This window comes from Coniophora puteana (assembly GCF_000271625.1).
Source record: "Coniophora puteana RWD-64-598 SS2 unplaced genomic scaffold CONPUscaffold_14, whole genome shotgun sequence".
Taxonomy (NCBI): Eukaryota; Fungi; Basidiomycota; class Agaricomycetes; order Boletales; family Coniophoraceae; genus Coniophora; species Coniophora puteana.
In genome coordinates, this window is record NW_006913066.1 from 181471 (window position 1) to 197368 (window position 15898).

The window sequence follows — 15898 nt, forward strand, 5'->3', positions numbered from 1 at the left end:
ACACGGTCACAGGAAGCGCGTGACCAGAGTGGTCTGGCTGACTAACATAGAAATTCCTTATATGTGAATGAGGTCGCACGTGGATCGCTTCGGGCCGGTTGTGTGAGCGAGTCAGAGGAGGTCTCCTCATCTTGTCGTCCGACAACTCACTTCACCGCGCTACGCATGGCAAAAGGTACTCCCCACCCGTCCTCCCCTGCGGACGATACCGCTTCTCTCAAGAGAAGGAAGACAGATGATGATGACAGTGACGGCAGACATGGGAAGAAAGCTCGCACAAGAGTCAGGTACAGTCACGTATGTATTTGTGTGTAGTTGACAGACGCCCCTCAACACCAGTTATCAGTTTTTCGTGCGGAGAATGCCATCGCCGTAAACAAAAGGTTGGTTTGACCTGTCATTCGAACGCACTTCGGCTGATTGTATCTTCCCAGTGTGACCGCCAGATACCATGCTCCCATGTTAGCACATCTAATCCATACGTTGCGGGGTATTCACGTTGACGGTGCAACCTAGTGTATCGCACGCAAAGTTCCAGAACTCTGCAAGGCCTATACGCCGGGTAAAACCGATCAGGATCTCAGCGTTCGTCTGGCTCGCCTCGAGCACATCATCGAACTCGCTCTGCCTCAATACTTTCACCAAGTGAACGGTGCTCAAAGCGTGTCCAGTCGCAACAGAGCCTCTTCAGAGGGTGACGAGGACAATCGCTCTGTAGCAGATGAACAGGACCCTAGTGGTGGTACCTTCCAAAGTGGAAAGTGGTACGGTAACAGCGCCTCCGGGAGCGTTGCACCGGCGTCCGTACTGGAGCAAGTAAATCATCTGTCAACCTTGCGTACTTTCTGCTCTGACTCAAGCTACATCATCAGCTGGCAAATGTTGTGGTTGCTAGTACATCTCATGAACAAAGAGAGTCAAAGAGTGGTGCCAGTCACCCCGCCGGCTCTTCTCAGCAGAACGGAACACTCAATGTTGATCCGAAGAACAGTATTGCTCCGCCTTCGATCATTGAGAGCGTCCGACAGGATTCCGAGCCATCTGCTGCCGACAATCTGAAGAGCCTTGTTCAAGAATGCGGCCTTTCGCCCCATAAAATCTCTGAACTGTTGCAAGAACTGCCTCCTCAAAGATTCTCCGACGCTCTCATTGATCATTACTTCACGTCCATGTGTGCAATCTCGTTTTATGACAAGGTAGTTTCTCTGATGCAGCAATTACCAGAAACTGGACTCGGTATCCAATATCAGAACAGGATTTCCGATCTGCATACACTTCCTTGATTGCCAACGGCGTTGGTGCGAACCCCAACGACGCGCGTTTCCTACCACTTTTGTTCGTTGTTTTAGCGATATCTGTGCGTCTTGCCCCAGAGCACTTGGCCGGGGATGCTCGCACCCGACGGCTTACCTCTTTAAGATATTATTGGTCTTGTAAGTGTAGAGAATGCTCAACATCTCTGATTTTGACCAAGACACCTTAGCTCGGCGATCGTTGCTCATCGCGGCTGCTATCCAACCCGACTCGCTGGAACTCGTATTAACACGCTTATTGGTATGTCTATCATATAATCAATATTGATGCCTCCTCAATTTGTCATAGAGCGCACGCTTCTTGACATTTGATAGAAGAATAACCGAATGCTGGAGTCAGTTAGGTGCGGCAGTGAGAACTGCACAGGCTCTTGGTTTGCACAGAGATGCCTCCCCTTCGGTAAGTTGCTGAATGGGTCAAAAGACCGGTGCTGAATGTTTGTGAAGTCCATGGATCCCGCGCAGGTAGAGGAACGGCGTCGAATATGGTATGAGTCTGATAAGAATCTCAATAGTGCGATAAATTAAGTTAAAATTTCTAGGTCATATCTTTATCACGCGGACCGCTCATACGCGCTCGTACTTGGTCGGCCTTTTGCCATACAGGATGACTATACTTGCACGCTCCCTCCTCTGAACGTGGAAGAGGACTGCCCCTTGTCTCAAATTCGCAACCCACCACCGCTTTCAACCCCAACGTTGATGACGTATGTCATTTTACGGCACAATCTAGCCAGCATCATTGGTCGTATGGTCCACCACTTTCAGCAAGTGAGGATGCCAAATCATTACTCAGACGTTCTCGCCTTGGACGAAGACCTACAAAAGTTTATACACAATCTCCCACCTCATTACTCCCTCGAACCGAACACGGCCCTCGATCAAAGCATGAAGTTCCTACCTGTCCATCGATTCCTGCTCATCACCGAGGTGTTGTTCGTCCGTATCAGCTTACATCGACCATACCTGCTTCGTCGGCTGAGTTCAGACCGTTACTACCGATCCCGAAAGGCGTGCTTCGAATCTGCCATGAAGGATTACAACATCAGGCGCAAGTTTCGAGAAACACAACCCAAGGAGACGCGAGATTCTCTAAGTAACGCTTATCGAGAGTTCCAGACTGCCATGATCAGCGGGATCTACCTAGTCCTAGATCCTCATGGCAAAGACTCGGAAATTATGCATAATATTCTGGACAGTTTCCTAGAGGAACACGATGGCTTACGAGAAATGGACGAGACAACTCGTAGAGAGCTACGAACCATCGAATTCCTCAAAAGCAAAGCATCTGAGCTCGCGGATAGCCATCCTCCACCGGCGGAGGTGACTAGCCCCACCACAGATAACTCGGCGGTATCTGGCAACTTCATGTCCAAGCCTCCTTTACCTCTCATGCTCCCGGAAACCCCTGGTTCAAACAGTTCTCCCCAAATGTCTCCATCTACTTATGGAAGTCAAGTTGCTCATGTCCCAGTCATTCAGCGACTGCAACATTCCGCTGACGGAGGATCCCTTGGGTCACCTGCTGGTACGAGCAGCCCGAGCGGTGAAGAGGAATCATCCGCGCAGTCGCTGCTGGACAACTGGTGCAATACTTTTGCTGGAGGCCCCGTCGAAGGCCAGACAGGTATCCCAGCCCTTTCTTGGGGCGGAGCAGACTTTTCTGGATGGGTGGGCAGTACCGCTCCATCTGTGGGCACAGAGACCAGCTTATTCAACGCTGGGGATGGTTCGGACTGGAATTATTGGGAGACGCTTGTCAACCAGATCAAAGGTGCTCCGGGCACAAATACTTAGGCGCAGCGCTAAGGTTGGCTTAGACATGGTTAGATGCAAAACTGAGTAGGGTATAGACATTCACTGATCGATTGGCTTATGCCCTAGCACGTTAGCTTGGTTGTACATACATTTATACTATCGCATGCATAGAGTACATGCACTCGACATTGGTATCGTGACGCTTTATAGGCCTATGTATTAACAGTTTTCTTTTGGTTTCTTTCTGGTTTGTTATGTTGTATCGACTATTGGCCAGGCTACAGCGCTAATGGGGTGTGATATAACAATGTGATCCTGCATCGCAGCATCTGTATCCGACGTTCAAACGTTCAACGTTCAATTACTACCTACATATGCGCAAAATCCTTCCAAGCGAAATTGCCTTTTCCGGGGGCTTCGTGCTGAGCGCTTCCGGATGCTTGCCACACCAAATATTGCAAACCTCCCCCTGAACACATCCAGGTCCGCCACACTTTGCTTAAGCTCAGCTCAGAGCTTCTCCAGAGCCATGTCCGTAGCAGCCACGAACGCCGCGCCGGATGTCATCGACCTCACAGGCTCGCCCGAGCCCATCGTCATCTCGGACGACGAAGACGCACTAGCAGGCACAGTGACGGGCAGCGCGGCGAACGGCGCGCCGACGACGAAGAAGAAACGCAAGAAGCGGAAGAAGAAGAGCGGCGTTGCCGTCGGTACTGCTAGCGCGAGCGCATCGGGGGCTGCGACGCCCATCGCGAACACCGGGGATGCGGCGGGCGATGCGTTGGAGGCGCAGGCGCAGGCGCGTATCGTCTCGCGGGTGTCTGGTTCTTCTTCGCCTGGCCTGCGTGCTGCAGCGGGCTCGAGCTCGCACGCGCGGAGACGGTCGGTGTCGCCGTCTCTGGCACGGCAGGGTGCGAGCACTTGTGTGCCACAAGCCGCACCGGAGAAAGAGGAGGCGGAGGCGGCGGTGGAAGAAGAGGGCGAGATGCCCTTGTTCTTCGTCGACGTCGCACCCACGTCTGTGCCCACGCCGGAGGCGTTTGTCGACGAGCAGCAGCAGCAGCCACCACCACCAGCGCCGAAGACCAGGGACGTGGACGGTCTGCTGCTCCCGCATCATGTCGGGTTGGGGAACGCTGATGAGGACGGTATTGCCGCGAACCTCGCTACGCCGCCGCCGGACTCGGATGGGGAGGATTACATCGAGTATTTGCAGTATGACGATACTGTGCGGGTGCGTGCTATCAGTCGACGATTTATCAGCGGGATCCTGCACCGCGGATATTAACGGTCGGTTACATAGAACACAACCATTCGGTACTTTGAAGCGCAAAAGGAGGAGAACAAGGCTATCAAAATTGTCTGCAAAAAGTGCGGCGCGGAGGGCGAGCACAAGACTTTTGAGTGTCCGGTGCTCATAGTACGTTGGTTCGCCTTATGCATCCAATGAGAAAAGGCTAATAGATTTGTTTTGTCAAGTGTCTGACATGTGGTGCTCGAGACGAGCACTCTACACGAAGTTGTCCCATCAGCAAAACATGCTACACATGTGGTATGAAGGGTCACATCAATAAGGTATGCGATTTTCAACGCGCGAAATTTGTAACTGAAAACGAATTGCATCCCGTAGACATGTCCAAACCGACACTCGCGCGCTCGGCCAAGTCGCGAAGCCTACTATGACGACTGTGACCGGTGCGGCTCGCAAGAACACAGATACAATGTAAGACGAAAAGCCACCTCTGCGTCCTTGTGATCCCGACACCAGATAGGAATGCCCTACGCTGTGGCGAATATACACCTACGTCACCGACGAGGACAAGACGATCATTCTCAATGAACGTGCGGCAAAGCGCGACCTCAAGTTAGGAGAAGGTGGCGAGGGCTACATCTCTGACGAAGAGTGGTGCTACAACTGTGGCGGGGCTGGCCACTGGGGGGACGTACGACTTCTCTTTTTTCTTCTGCGTGCAGCCTTGATCTGATCAACTTTCAGGACTGCGAAGACATACCTTTCGCACCAGACCTTCCCCGCGAGCCTTCGGCGTTCAGTGCATACAACATCTTGTCCGGTCCTTTTTACGATCCCTCCGCCGAGTCTTCCTCGCGATCGAAGCCACGTCGTGCTCGAGAACCCAGCGAGGAGCCCGAAATGTTCATACCGGGGCGAAACGCACGGCAGAAGGAGATAGAGAGGATGGTCAAGCGAGCGCGGGCGGCGGCGGCGGACGAAGACGAGGACGATCCGGATGACTGGTTCGCGAACGCGCGCAATGTGCGGAGCCGCGGGATGGAGTCGCGCCTCGGAGCGCGTATAGACCGCCCGCTGTCGTCGGCGGGGACGCGCATCCGATTCGGCGGCAAGGGCGGCGGTGTGGGCGTAAAGGACAGGGACAGGGACAGGGACAAGGGGAAGCAGTTTAGGCAGCCGTCGCCGCCGCCTCTGCTTGAGCGGCTGGGGGACAGGCGGCATGACGGGGAAAGTCGGAAACGGCGCAGGTCTCCGGAGCGGAGAGTTGGAGGTGACTCGTTGAGTATTAGAGGTGCTGCTGACAGGGAGGAGCCACGGAGGAGAGATAGGGGCCGGGATTGGCGGGACAGAGACAGAGACAGAGAAAGAGAAAGAGATAGAGAGAGGGATCGTGACAGAAACAGTGACGGGCGCAGAGAGAGGGACAGAGACAGAGACAGAGACCGCGACAGAGACAAGACAAGACACAGGGATAGAAACCGGGGAAGGAAGGAAGACTTTGGACCAAGATACAAGGGAGGCTACATTCAATAAGATTTTGTTTACGGATCCTTCATAATTGCATGAACTAAGCTATAGTGGTTGGACTCCAAGTAGCGCCTCACTAAGATGACAATGCTAAAGCCACGTCCGCGGTTAGCGTTGTTCTGATGCCACCTCCACCTCGCCTGAATGCGGTCGCGTTCATCTCGCCCAAGAACCACCCCATCCTGATACGCACGTTCCAGAAGGGCCAGGAGCTGAAGTACCACTATGTCGCGCACACGAGCCTGGACGTTTTCGAGGAGCGCAGTCAGCATTCTCTTCGTCTTCTTGGCGTGTTACACGGTTCCTTACCTTGAATGTGGTTCTCAGTGAGCGATAACCCCAAGCCGACCGAGTGCTATCTGGGTCTGTTGTACGCCATGGACGACGTCGCGGTGTATGGGTACATCACCCCGCTCAAGGTGAAGATCGTGTGCGCGCTGCAGCTGTCGGATGCGGTCGTCCGGGACGGGGACATGATCATGGTGCGCCGCTCCATCTCGACTCGTTCTCTTGCTTGCTCATCCATGTATCCTACGACCTCTAGACCTTCAAGGCCCTTCATATGGCGTTCTTCCAGGCTGTATCGAATCCGTTCTTGCGGCTGGAGGCGCCGCCCGATTCGTCCACTGAACAGTACCAATCGCTTAACGTTGGACATCCCAAGTGGAAGAAGTTCCGACAGCGCATTGACGAGGTAGCCCGGTTGTTGGGGAATGTTAGCACGACGAGTATATGATGAACCTCGACCCATAGCATGAGTATGATCCCGGTTGGCCTACGGCAGCTAAGACCCAAGTTTCTGAGAGACTTCGCCCAGGTTCTTTGGCGCGCCGAGATATTGCAGGCTTCGGCCATCTGCACGTATTGCGGCGCAGTCCCGACTCTCCTTTCACCGGGAGACATCTCAGTATAGAACCGAGATCATACATATGCCCTTCCATTGACTCGGACGAGCCAAGATTACTGCATTCGAGACAGATACGGGGCGAACATACACCATCTTGTATCTTTACATGTACTCCCGATATTCAACTAAACCACCTATGCATCATCGTGTATATTATCTCTACAACCCCACCATTGCCTGTTCAAGTTGCTCGACGCCTTCGTTGGCCTCCCTTGCCATTACTCTGACTACGTTGTCCTGGTCCGTCCTAGCTATGTAAGATAGGGTCGTCTGGGCCCGTCTGAGAAGCGCTTGCGGAGGCGGGACAACGTGAGCGCTCTGTTCGTATACGCCCTCCGTGACCGTCTTGAAGAGAAGAGTAAGGAAATACAGCGCAGCTCGGCGCAACGAAGGTATTTTCGCGTTCGTAGACGCCGGATTGGAGTCCAGTGTTTCATCAGGTTTGGGCTTTGTGCCTTTTGATTCCTCTGCGCCCTGGCTTTGTGGCTTAGGTAGCTTGGACGCCTGGACGGACTCGAGCTGGAGAAGGTCAATCATTGCGCTCGATATGTCGTCTGCGTATCCGAGGAGCGCAAGAGGGTCTGTCTTAATGCATTCGGTGAGCAGTGAGATGGCCGAGCTCCGGAGAAGTACTGGACATGTGCTCGAGCGGTATACCGCCGTCAGAGGTGGCACGAGGATATTCACTCAAGTACACGGTCAGTAAAATCTGGTTATAATAACCAGAAAAAAACACTCACCGTAGATACTTAGTGCATTCCCGCACCTTCGTATTACCTGACCCAAAGCTTCCCCGATCCGTACACGCGTATCGATATCTTGTTGCGTCAGGACGCTCGCCGAGATACCAGTCAGTCCTTGCGAGTAGTTGTCGACGAGGCCCTGGAGAACCTCCTTCCCGAACATGTCGACCATAGCCGAAAGACCTTGTACGGCGTTCAAGAAAATGTAGGAATCGTCATCCTGCACGGACTGCATAAATATGGAGAGGATCGCGGGGACGAGTGCGCGGTCTAACTGTTCCTCGGCCTGTTCACGCTCGCCGTCACGGCGCTTTCTGCGCGTCGGCGCATGCGATTTGACCAGCTCTCGCAGAAGCAACAAGCCGTGCGCTCGGACGGGCAGTACGGGGTCTTGCAGGAGCTTCAGAGCCTTCTGATATACCTCCTGTGCGTTCTCGGATACACCGCGACGCGTGCGGGAAGAGCCAGCGAACGCGCCAGATGCTGATGTCGAGGCAAGACGGGCTGTAAGCACCATACGCGCCTCGCGTGCGACTGTGCGTATTTCCGTCGCCGAAGATGTGCTGGCGGGTTCAAGTGCGGAGAAGATGTCATTGAGCGATGGGGTGTCGCGAGCCGAGAGGCCTGGATTTGCTACCCATGGCCGTTAAGACGACGCAAAAAGCGGGCCAAAAAGTGGATGACAAACCTTCGAGCGTCGCGAGCAACAAGTTGATTGCTGTGAGCGTCATTGCCTCCTGTGTGCTTTCTGTACCAGGAACTGCTTCCTCATCATCACTGTCTCCATCCGACTCATGGAGCTCGTCTTCCTCCTCCTCGACAATACGCAAGTCATTGAGAGACAATCCGCCGCCAGTTGTTCCGCTTCTTTGCGCAGTAGACGCCGACTCAGAAGTCGCGGATGAGTCAAGTGCATATCTGACAAATTGCAGGATATGATCAGGCTTGCTCAGGATATTGAATGAAGAGTTGTCGGACGAGCGGGCCTGCATCTGCATGATGAGTTGGAGGTACAGCAGGACCCTGAGAATCCGGTCAGCAGAGCCCACTCAAACAAAAACCGATGCTCTTACTTTATGGGATCATGATCTTCCTGCACGACCTTGGTCTCGTGGTATGCCTGTAAGAGGCGTACAAAGACTTCTGCAGATACGTCCGTACGGTCCAGCGATATGAGGAGATCAATGAAGTGCGTAGGGTTCGGATACAGGTCCAGGAAGTCAGCGTCGAGCTCGCCGGTCTCCTCTTCCTTGCGCAAGTCTTCGGGCGTCAGCAATGAAAGCTTGGGCGGCTCGTTCGACCTGACATCCAGCAATCAGCATGCAATCGCCCGAGAAAAAAAGACGGAGAAGAAGTACACTTCGACGCGTCTGATTTCGCCTGCTATGTCAACACTCCAATGAATCCCTTCGCCTTGGATGATGCTCCATAGAGTATCTACGGCTTCTTTTGCCTCAATGACTCGTCCCCAGGTCATCAGGAGGCCTCTAACAGAAGGTTTGAGAAGTGCATCGGAAGCACGTACGCGCTCGAGATGAGAGAGTAACGCATACAACGCGGGAACGGCGGGAGTGAGCAAGGTGGATATTAGTGTAGGGGACGGATCCGCATTGAGCAGCAACGTCGATAAGGCATCGAGCGCTTTGCGAGCAGTGGGAGTTGTGCCGTCGCCTGAAGGTAACACTTCTACATTGAGAAGCGGTCCATGTAGGACGGGGAGTACGACGGCTGCAACACGGGCGCGATGAGGATAAGGTCCTGTAGGCGCGATCATACGTGCAAGCGCGAACGCCGCCGCACGCGTGTAAGCTGATGGGACGCCTGGTTCAGATAGAAGGGCAAGGACACGAGGTACAATTGCACTAAGATACTCCTAGGATACCTACCTTAGTAGAGAAGCAGTCAACGAGGGTGTATGGAGCTCACCATGGGCTTCATCCCAGCTGGGACAGTCCGGAGGATACGGGCAACGTGCTCGAGCTTTGGAAGAGGAGCATCCTCTACGTCTTCTCCTTCCCCGAAAACAGCTGCCACCAGGCCATGCACACCATCTCGCCGGAGAAGCTGCTCGCTCAAGAGAGATGAACACACCTTGGGGACATGAGGGAACGCATGCGGCCCAGAGGATAGGATAGAGCCGATCGCAGCGATCGTTTGAGACGGAGGAAGACTGTCTTACAAGAGCAATGGGAATGGAACGGACACTTGATTAATGGCGTATTACTCGACAAGTCTATCACGCACATGGCCAGTAGACGATGTACTAAAGGTTGAAGATTACGCGGAGGAACATCATACTCAACAGAACGAGGCATCCAACCGAGAGTTATCGACGGTTTGAGCAGATCTGCAACGTGCCTCGTGATGATCGTAGTTGTTATAAGAGTCTGAGGAAGTTTGCTTTCAGGTCCATCAGGAAAGAGGAGAGCAAAGTGTCTAGTGACAGATGTGCATAGCAGAGAAGTGGTTTCTCGAATCGCGTTAACATCAACTATGTGTGCAGAGGTCGCCTGAGGGCGTGCAGGAGAGATACGGCCGAGAAGAGGAGAGACACTCCAGTTGAAAGACATGGAAAGTAACGTGCGGAGCTGGGCAAAGTCATGGGTACCGATCTTTGGCGCAGTTTCTTGAGTGGGATCATCTACTTCGTCTGGTAGCGAGAGAAGGTGCTGCACGCGTTCAACCACAAGCAGTGCAACCTGTGCGGTCTCAAGTTGTAGTTGATCAAGCGATATGTCGTCCTGGATATCATGGCGTTCGCCTAATATCTGGTAGAAAGACTGCAATCGCGTAGAAAGTCCTGCAATTGGCGTCTGACGTTGAGCAGGAGCGCTTGTGTCGAGGAGGGCCGATCCGGCTTGTAGCAGGGTACCGAGACGATCAGAGGCCATGTGAAAGCTTTTGTTCTTGAGTTGTATATTGCAGGTGTCCGAAAGGAAAAGGACAGATGAGAGACAGGCCTCCTGGCCGAGCTAGCATTGTCACTAGGTGACAGTCCTATGAGCGTGAGGTGACCATCTCCTGTGACGTGCGTGACAGATCTGCAATTGAGCACTTTCTCTACGATTTACTTGTCAAATATTACAAGCCGTGACAATGCTAACGCCTTGATCGCGACGCGCTCCTACTCATCCCCACCGCGTCATGCTGAGCGTGATCTCAAACTCACCTGCTGTCGAGCTGGGCAGGTCAGGTTGGAACCAAGCCCAAGCCGTACTCAGTGGCAGATCCAGGACCTCAGTCGACTCTCCTACTACTACTCGTGCCCATCATGCAGACCCGGGACTAGCAATCAACCCTGTCACGCAGGCAGCCGTATCGCTCGAGTATGCTTCGCTCAGACATAGTCGACACTGTCCTCAAGGGATGTACGTCACGCCCTCAGCTGATAGCCCACTCGTATGGGAGGTTGTCTTCTTTGTCCACCAAGGTATGATTGCGGTATGCGTTGGTTAATGCGGGGTACCCCAAGTTAATGCTGCGCCAGGGTACTACTCCGATGCGGTAATCAGATTCGAAGTCACGTTTCCTCCAAACTATCCAGACGCCCCTCCTTCAGTACGATTCGTAACGGATGTCTTCCATCCCCTTGTCACTCCTCAAACAGGCAAACTTAGCATGAGCTCGCGCTTCCGCCCTTGGAGGTATGCACTAGACCGGACAAGCATCGAGCAGTGTTGACTCCGAGATAGGCCAAAAGAGCACCACATATTTGACGTTTTGCACTGGATCAAGGCTGCATTTAAGAAAGATGCACTCGACAGATTCCAGGAGCATGACTGCTTGAACAAAGAAGCATTCAGATTGTACGTACACCATGTGTCTTGACAACCGCCCCTTCTTATGCCTTGACCTTAAGATACCGAGAGAATACGTCTTCCTATGCGGCATTAGCCCTCCAATCATCACAACTTTCCCAGTCACCTAGCGCACTATATGAGAGACCAGGACGGAAAGAACATCAGAATACGCTTCGGTTTAGCACTCTAAAGAACAAGCAGCTCTCGGAACTACGTAACTCCCTGGGCCTAACCGAGTGGAATGCATATACGATCGAGTAGTCCGCTCCAAGCCTGCCTGCCTATTCTTGACACTACGTTCCAGGTCCATATATTATACATTAGAGGCTATGCTACAGATGCTGATGTTGACTAGATGTAGGATTTCAAGAATAGCCTGCTGGTCTATGTCACCTCAACCAGGCGAGCGCCCTGCGTCGCCATCGCTGCTGCTATCGCTGAATTTAAAAGGCGTTTGGATGGGCTGCACCTCGAATGGGGTATCTGTTCCTGTGTCCTCGTCCTGTGGTGGTGTTCATAAGTCGGGCGACATATACAAGCCTGGAGCACTCACTTCATGTAGTCTATGGAAATGCTTAGATAGCCTTTCGACGACGAGACTGTATGGGAGATGCTGGGTCAATTTCCTGTTGACATATGTCAGCGTATTCACATGAGGCATACTCAACGCTATAACCAACCTGCGCGGCTGAACATTGAGAGAATGGCGAGCATCTAGCGTGGAGTCGAGCACATTGGATGAATGTGCACCCTCGCTGACAGAAAGCTTGATGGAATACTCCTTATCAGAGTTTCCACGACCGTGGTTGCGCTCGTAAAGTTCGAACCTACGCCATGTCAAAAGCTACTCCAAGTCATGGATGGAAAATCAGAAAGTGCTAACGTTATGTGAGACTAATGAGAATGGAACGTGCGTCAGCCTTTGGGATGACAAACCATGTGGCGTGACTTACACAGTAGTCCAGCTCGGGAATCCGCCTGTTTGCAATTGGTAGGCCTGAATGCAGCACCAGGTTTACAAGGGTGTGAATATGGCTCTCTTTGGTAAAGTAAAGTGTCAATGAACTGCCGCCGTTGTTGCGTGCAGCTTCGAGGTCTTCCACGACTTTCCGTAACAGCGGAAGAGATGTGAGCACACCAATTTCCTCCCTAAGAGCCTCTCGTAAGCAAGGAACATGGAGTGCGCTGAGGGGTACACACTTCTCATCGGGCTCAATGCCATATTCTTGAGGAGCGACAAGATCGAAGAGCGCCTTCGCACGACCGTACAGCTCGTGCAGCCTGCGGTCCTGGGCTTGGTTCATGCCGGCATCTTTGCTTGCGCCATTCTGGCTCGAGTGGTCGTAAAAGATTGAGAAGAGGAATGTGCGGTGATGCAAGGCGCAATATTTGATCGTATCATACAATTCAGATACCTGCGCAAATCACAGGGAGGCAATTGCGGTGAGGCAATTTAGCGGCGTGCGACTCAGGAAATCCGACGCACGCGGGAAGGGTCAAACTTCTTCTGTTCGACGTCGCAGAAGTCCTCGAACAGCTTTTCCCATCGCTCCCGGAATAGCCACGGTTCATCTCCGCAACACCTAGACCATGTCCGCCGCGGATGAGAATTACGGCAAGTTTAGAATTGTATTGACCGTACCAGCGATCCTGTATCTTATCGACGTCCATGGTCTCAAAGTTCTTACGCATGATGGTGCGGAATGAGCCCAGAAGCTCGATGACCTCCTGCAGTGGGGCCGCCGTTGAGAGTTCTATAGGCTAGCTGCTAAAATATTCACATACCTTGACAACTTCCACGGGCTCCTTCTTCATGCTCTTCGGCCACGTGAGTTCGGGCCTCTTTTCTGGTTCACCAGGTCGAAGCAGAATTTTCAGGCGCTTCTTGACATCATCCATGAGGTCCTTGGCCGCGTTGGAGTCGTCCAGCAAATCTTTGCGCACAATCAATGACAGCGGTGAGGACCCATTGCTGCTCTTTCCCGAATAAGTGCTCGAAGATGAGGATATTTCGGTAGAGGACCGCGACGAGACGGAGCTGGAAGTTGAGGATGTGGGTACTGAATGAGAAGAGTCCATAAGGGCCGCCGCAAATACTTCTGCCGACGCAATGACTCGGCGTTCCGAGGAGGTGTATATCTTTAACATGGTTCAGCATTCATTTCTTTGATTCCACGATGGATCGTATCTTACCGTGACATTCTGGAGAGCCTCTTTATCTGAAAACGCGTTTAGCCTCAGTGTTCGGTGCAGACACCGAAAGGACGTACTCATGATCGATATGTCTTTCTTCATGTTCTCGCCCAAGTCGCGAGACTGGTACCTCGCCGAATGAGTGAACTAGAACAGGTCAGGCTTAATGCAGTCGTAAAAGAATGTCAAACTGTACCTCGCCACCCCATTTGAACACTAGAGTCAATTTCGTGAGTTTCCTGGCTTGGCCAGCTTGCCGTTTGGAATACACGGGCTTTAGCTGTGCTTTAGTACCCGGTAAATCAATCTTGCTGAAGAGCGCAGTATTGAGCTGAGATAGCTTGGTAAGGTGTTCGCCGCTAGCGCCTAACGACTTAGCCTCCTCCACGGCAATGGCAATGAGATTGAGCTGTTCCTTTTCACGCAGAATGATCTCCTCTTTCTCCCCGTTGAGCAAACGGACAAATGGCTGCGTCCAAACGTCTCCGATAGGAAAATTGAATTTGAGCTTTTGCTTGGGAGTCCGATCAGCGTGCCGGAAGACTGTCACATTGGCCTTGAGGCGCCAGGTAGATGACTCTTGCTGCAAAGTTACATCGGCGGACGGCAGCGGCCGCCCCGGTGAGGACGAGACATTGATACATAAGGTAGCGAGGATCTCTGCAGCTTTGTCTATTTCTCATGTCGTGAGCAATCTGTGCGATACACGAGGGATTCAGTTACCGTAGTAGTATTCGTTTCCCTTGACAAAGCTCCAGCCGTTCACATCGATAATCTGGCTTTTCTGGCCGTCATCGCAGCGGAGCATATCGAAGCCGCACACGCTCTGGCTGAATGCTTGGCAGATTTTGGACGCGTAGCTCTTCTCTTTCTCATCCAATCGAGTGATGAATCTTTTACAGACCCTCAGTGTGAAGCCGTGTCAGAATTACTCAAATCGTACCGAATCTCTTTGCCGTCCGTGTTACGGCGTACAACTCCATCAACAACAGGAGACTTGCGGGTTTCAGCATGAAAGAATTCTGGACCGACAGTATAAACCTTGATGTCTTCGGAATTGTCGACGTCTACAAACTGCTCGTAGATATAAGAGCCATCCGTTCGTGGAAAGTTGAGGGTGGTGTCAAATTCGCTCGATTTGTTGCCAACCTGAAGATCTGCGTTGAGACCTGTCCAGTAGTCGCTGGTGAAAGATTATCTACTTACTTTTCTGAAGAGCCGCCGCCCTCCACCACCACGGAAATAGATGTACACGTTGTGATCTTCCCCACTGACTGGTTTCTCTACAAAGGGTTTTTCCAGAACTTGCCCATCGATGATGATTGCATCGCCGTCTTCTCGTAGGGCGACCTCTGGAGTCATCTGATACCCGCCCAACTCTATGCCAATTCTTTGTTTCATCGACTGCTTCAACTCCGGATCAACCTGGGGGCCTCCATCGCGGGAGACCACTAGCCGCTTTGGTGTTGGTACCTGGAGGTGATCCAAGATACTTCCGACAAGTCGACGATCCCATAGGAGAGCTTGAGGAGACAAGTCATTTATACAAAACGGGTTCCGGAGCTTGACATAGGAAATTGCCTTGTCTAAGGGGAAATCGGTGGAAAAGAAGGAAATTAAGACGTCGCAATAGGGCCAGTTCTCGACATCTGCATACGAATTCGAATGTTGACGTGAGATGGTACAAGGTGAAAGGGCGGGCGCCTAACCTTCGTCTAGAATAACCTTGTCTCCGAAAACTTTGACTTCGATCGCCCCTCGGGCCCTCTCAACCAATCTGGTCAGGATTTCTCTCATCGCCTTGGATCTTGCCTTGACATCCATGGCACAGATACCGAGGACAACGGGGGTTCGGCCATTATCCAGAGAGTTGGTTACATCCGAACGAGATCCAGTCGACGAGTGTGAAGACGAGCGAGTGAGGATGGAGCTTGATCGCGGGGACTCCTTTTCTGGAGGGTTGAAAAAGGCTGATATGCGAGATTGTCTATCCTTGTGCATCTAAGAGTGGAATATGCGGAGCCAAGAGGATAGGATGTGGTTAGAAAGTGAAAGGATGGTGACGGATAACGCGTATCACGTTCTGTTTGTGTGCGGCATACGCGAGTTGCGACGCACACGACTTGAAATTGCGAAGTGAACATCAGAAAACGCGTGACAATGACAGCGAGGGGGATTGCCAAATCGGGACACAATCCGAAAATTGAGAAGCTGAGTCAGCAGAAGATTTGCCGGCCTCTCCGCGAACGTTGCCCTCTGACCCTCGGCCTGATCGGCTGTGAGGCAATTGTGCTGCTTCGGACGGCACCAATTGGAAGATGAGGCATTTTCTGGACAACAGACTGCCATGGCCCCGTTAGTCATGGTGATGCGATCCCACCACTCGAATGAAACGCCATAAA

General features: G+C 52.5%; 5 protein-coding genes across 5 annotated transcripts; 3 read left to right on the forward strand and 2 right to left on the reverse strand.

Moving 5' to 3' along the window:
* The first annotated feature begins 145 nt into the window (after window positions 1-145).
* CONPUDRAFT_110880 (uncharacterized protein) lies at window positions 146-3450 on the forward strand. The gene is made up of 10 exons (XM_007775226.1): window positions 146-287; window positions 347-383; window positions 435-461; window positions 517-816; window positions 873-1171; window positions 1225-1433; window positions 1484-1554; window positions 1603-1713; window positions 1761-1801; window positions 1856-3450. Exons 1-10 carry the CDS (start codon window positions 166-168, stop codon window positions 3108-3110), a joined length of 2472 nt encoding a protein of 823 aa, XP_007773416.1. The 5' UTR covers window positions 146-165; the 3' UTR covers window positions 3111-3450.
* An 89-nt stretch (window positions 3451-3539) lies between these two features.
* Window positions 3540-5895, forward strand: CONPUDRAFT_139594 (uncharacterized protein). The gene is made up of 7 exons (XM_007775227.1): window positions 3540-3985; window positions 4010-4308; window positions 4378-4494; window positions 4554-4649; window positions 4705-4797; window positions 4847-5017; window positions 5071-5895. The coding sequence occupies exons 1-7, from the start codon at window positions 3601-3603 to the stop codon at window positions 5857-5859; spliced, it is 1950 nt and encodes a 649-aa protein (XP_007773417.1). The 5' UTR covers window positions 3540-3600; the 3' UTR covers window positions 5860-5895.
* A 502-nt stretch (window positions 5896-6397) lies between these two features.
* On the reverse strand, window positions 6398-10426 carry CONPUDRAFT_110885 (uncharacterized protein). Its single transcript, XM_007775228.1, has 7 exons — window positions 9748-10426; window positions 9430-9673; window positions 8862-9376; window positions 8577-8804; window positions 8192-8526; window positions 7501-8136; window positions 6398-7446 (listed from the first exon to the last, which is right to left on the reverse strand). The coding sequence occupies exons 1-7, from the start codon at window positions 10392-10394 to the stop codon at window positions 6920-6922; spliced, it is 3132 nt and encodes a 1043-aa protein (XP_007773418.1). The 5' UTR covers window positions 10395-10426; the 3' UTR covers window positions 6398-6919.
* Window positions 10427-10647: 221 nt separating this feature from the next.
* CONPUDRAFT_64140 (UBC-like protein) lies at window positions 10648-11331 on the forward strand (the record flags this gene model as incomplete). Its single annotated transcript, XM_007775125.1, has 3 exons — window positions 10648-10933; window positions 10991-11147; window positions 11196-11331. 3 exons carry the CDS (start codon window positions 10648-10650, stop codon window positions 11329-11331), a joined length of 579 nt encoding a protein of 192 aa, XP_007773315.1.
* Window positions 11332-11673: 342 nt separating this feature from the next.
* On the reverse strand, window positions 11674-15350 carry CONPUDRAFT_110890 (uncharacterized protein). The gene is made up of 17 exons (XM_007775229.1): window positions 15206-15350; window positions 14703-15145; window positions 14440-14645; window positions 14220-14389; window positions 13693-14168; window positions 13574-13643; window positions 13497-13522; window positions 13365-13442; window positions 13098-13280; window positions 12946-13031; window positions 12790-12886; window positions 12504-12718; window positions 12257-12452; window positions 12187-12197; window positions 11984-12130; window positions 11857-11929; window positions 11674-11805 (listed from the first exon to the last, which is right to left on the reverse strand). The coding sequence occupies exons 1-17, from the start codon at window positions 15318-15320 to the stop codon at window positions 11698-11700; spliced, it is 2700 nt and encodes an 899-aa protein (XP_007773419.1). The 5' UTR covers window positions 15321-15350; the 3' UTR covers window positions 11674-11697.
* Window positions 15351-15898: the final 548 nt, after the last annotated feature.

Excerpts from the sequence above, each read along its gene's own strand:
- CONPUDRAFT_110885 (XM_007775228.1), bottom strand. The coding sequence starts at position 10,394 with ATGGCCTCTGATCGTCTCGGTACCCTGCTACAAGCCGGATCGGCCCTC. Across the intron at positions 9,674-9,747 it reads GTACATCGTCTACTGGCCAT|TCTTCCTCCGTCTCAAACGA; the intron begins GTGCGTGATAGA and ends CTTGTAAGACAG. Across the intron at positions 9,377-9,429 it reads CAGCTGGGATGAAGCCCATG|GAGTATCTTAGTGCAATTGT; the intron begins GTGAGCTCCATA and ends TAGGTATCCTAG.
- CONPUDRAFT_110890 (XM_007775229.1), bottom strand. The coding sequence starts at position 15,320 with ATGGATGTCAAGGCAAGATCCAAGGCGATGAGAGAAATCCTGACCAGA. Across the intron at positions 13,443-13,496 it reads AGGCTCTCCAGAATGTCACG|ATATACACCTCCTCGGAACG; the intron begins GTAAGATACGAT and ends ACCATGTTAAAG. Across the intron at positions 12,719-12,789 it reads AGAAGTTTGACCCTTCCCGC|GTATCTGAATTGTATGATAC; the intron begins GTGCGTCGGATT and ends TGATTTGCGCAG.
- CONPUDRAFT_139594 (XM_007775227.1), top strand. The coding sequence starts at position 3,601 with ATGTCCGTAGCAGCCACGAACGCCGCGCCGGATGTCATCGACCTCACA. Across the intron at positions 4,495-4,553 it reads TTGAGTGTCCGGTGCTCATA|TGTCTGACATGTGGTGCTCG; the intron begins GTACGTTGGTTC and ends TGTTTTGTCAAG. Across the intron at positions 4,650-4,704 it reads TGAAGGGTCACATCAATAAG|ACATGTCCAAACCGACACTC; the intron begins GTATGCGATTTT and ends TGCATCCCGTAG.
- CONPUDRAFT_110880 (XM_007775226.1), top strand. The coding sequence starts at position 166 with ATGGCAAAAGGTACTCCCCACCCGTCCTCCCCTGCGGACGATACCGCT. Across the intron at positions 384-434 it reads GCCATCGCCGTAAACAAAAG|TGTGACCGCCAGATACCATG; the intron begins GTTGGTTTGACC and ends GTATCTTCCCAG. Across the intron at positions 817-872 it reads CGGCGTCCGTACTGGAGCAA|CTGGCAAATGTTGTGGTTGC; the intron begins GTAAATCATCTG and ends CTACATCATCAG.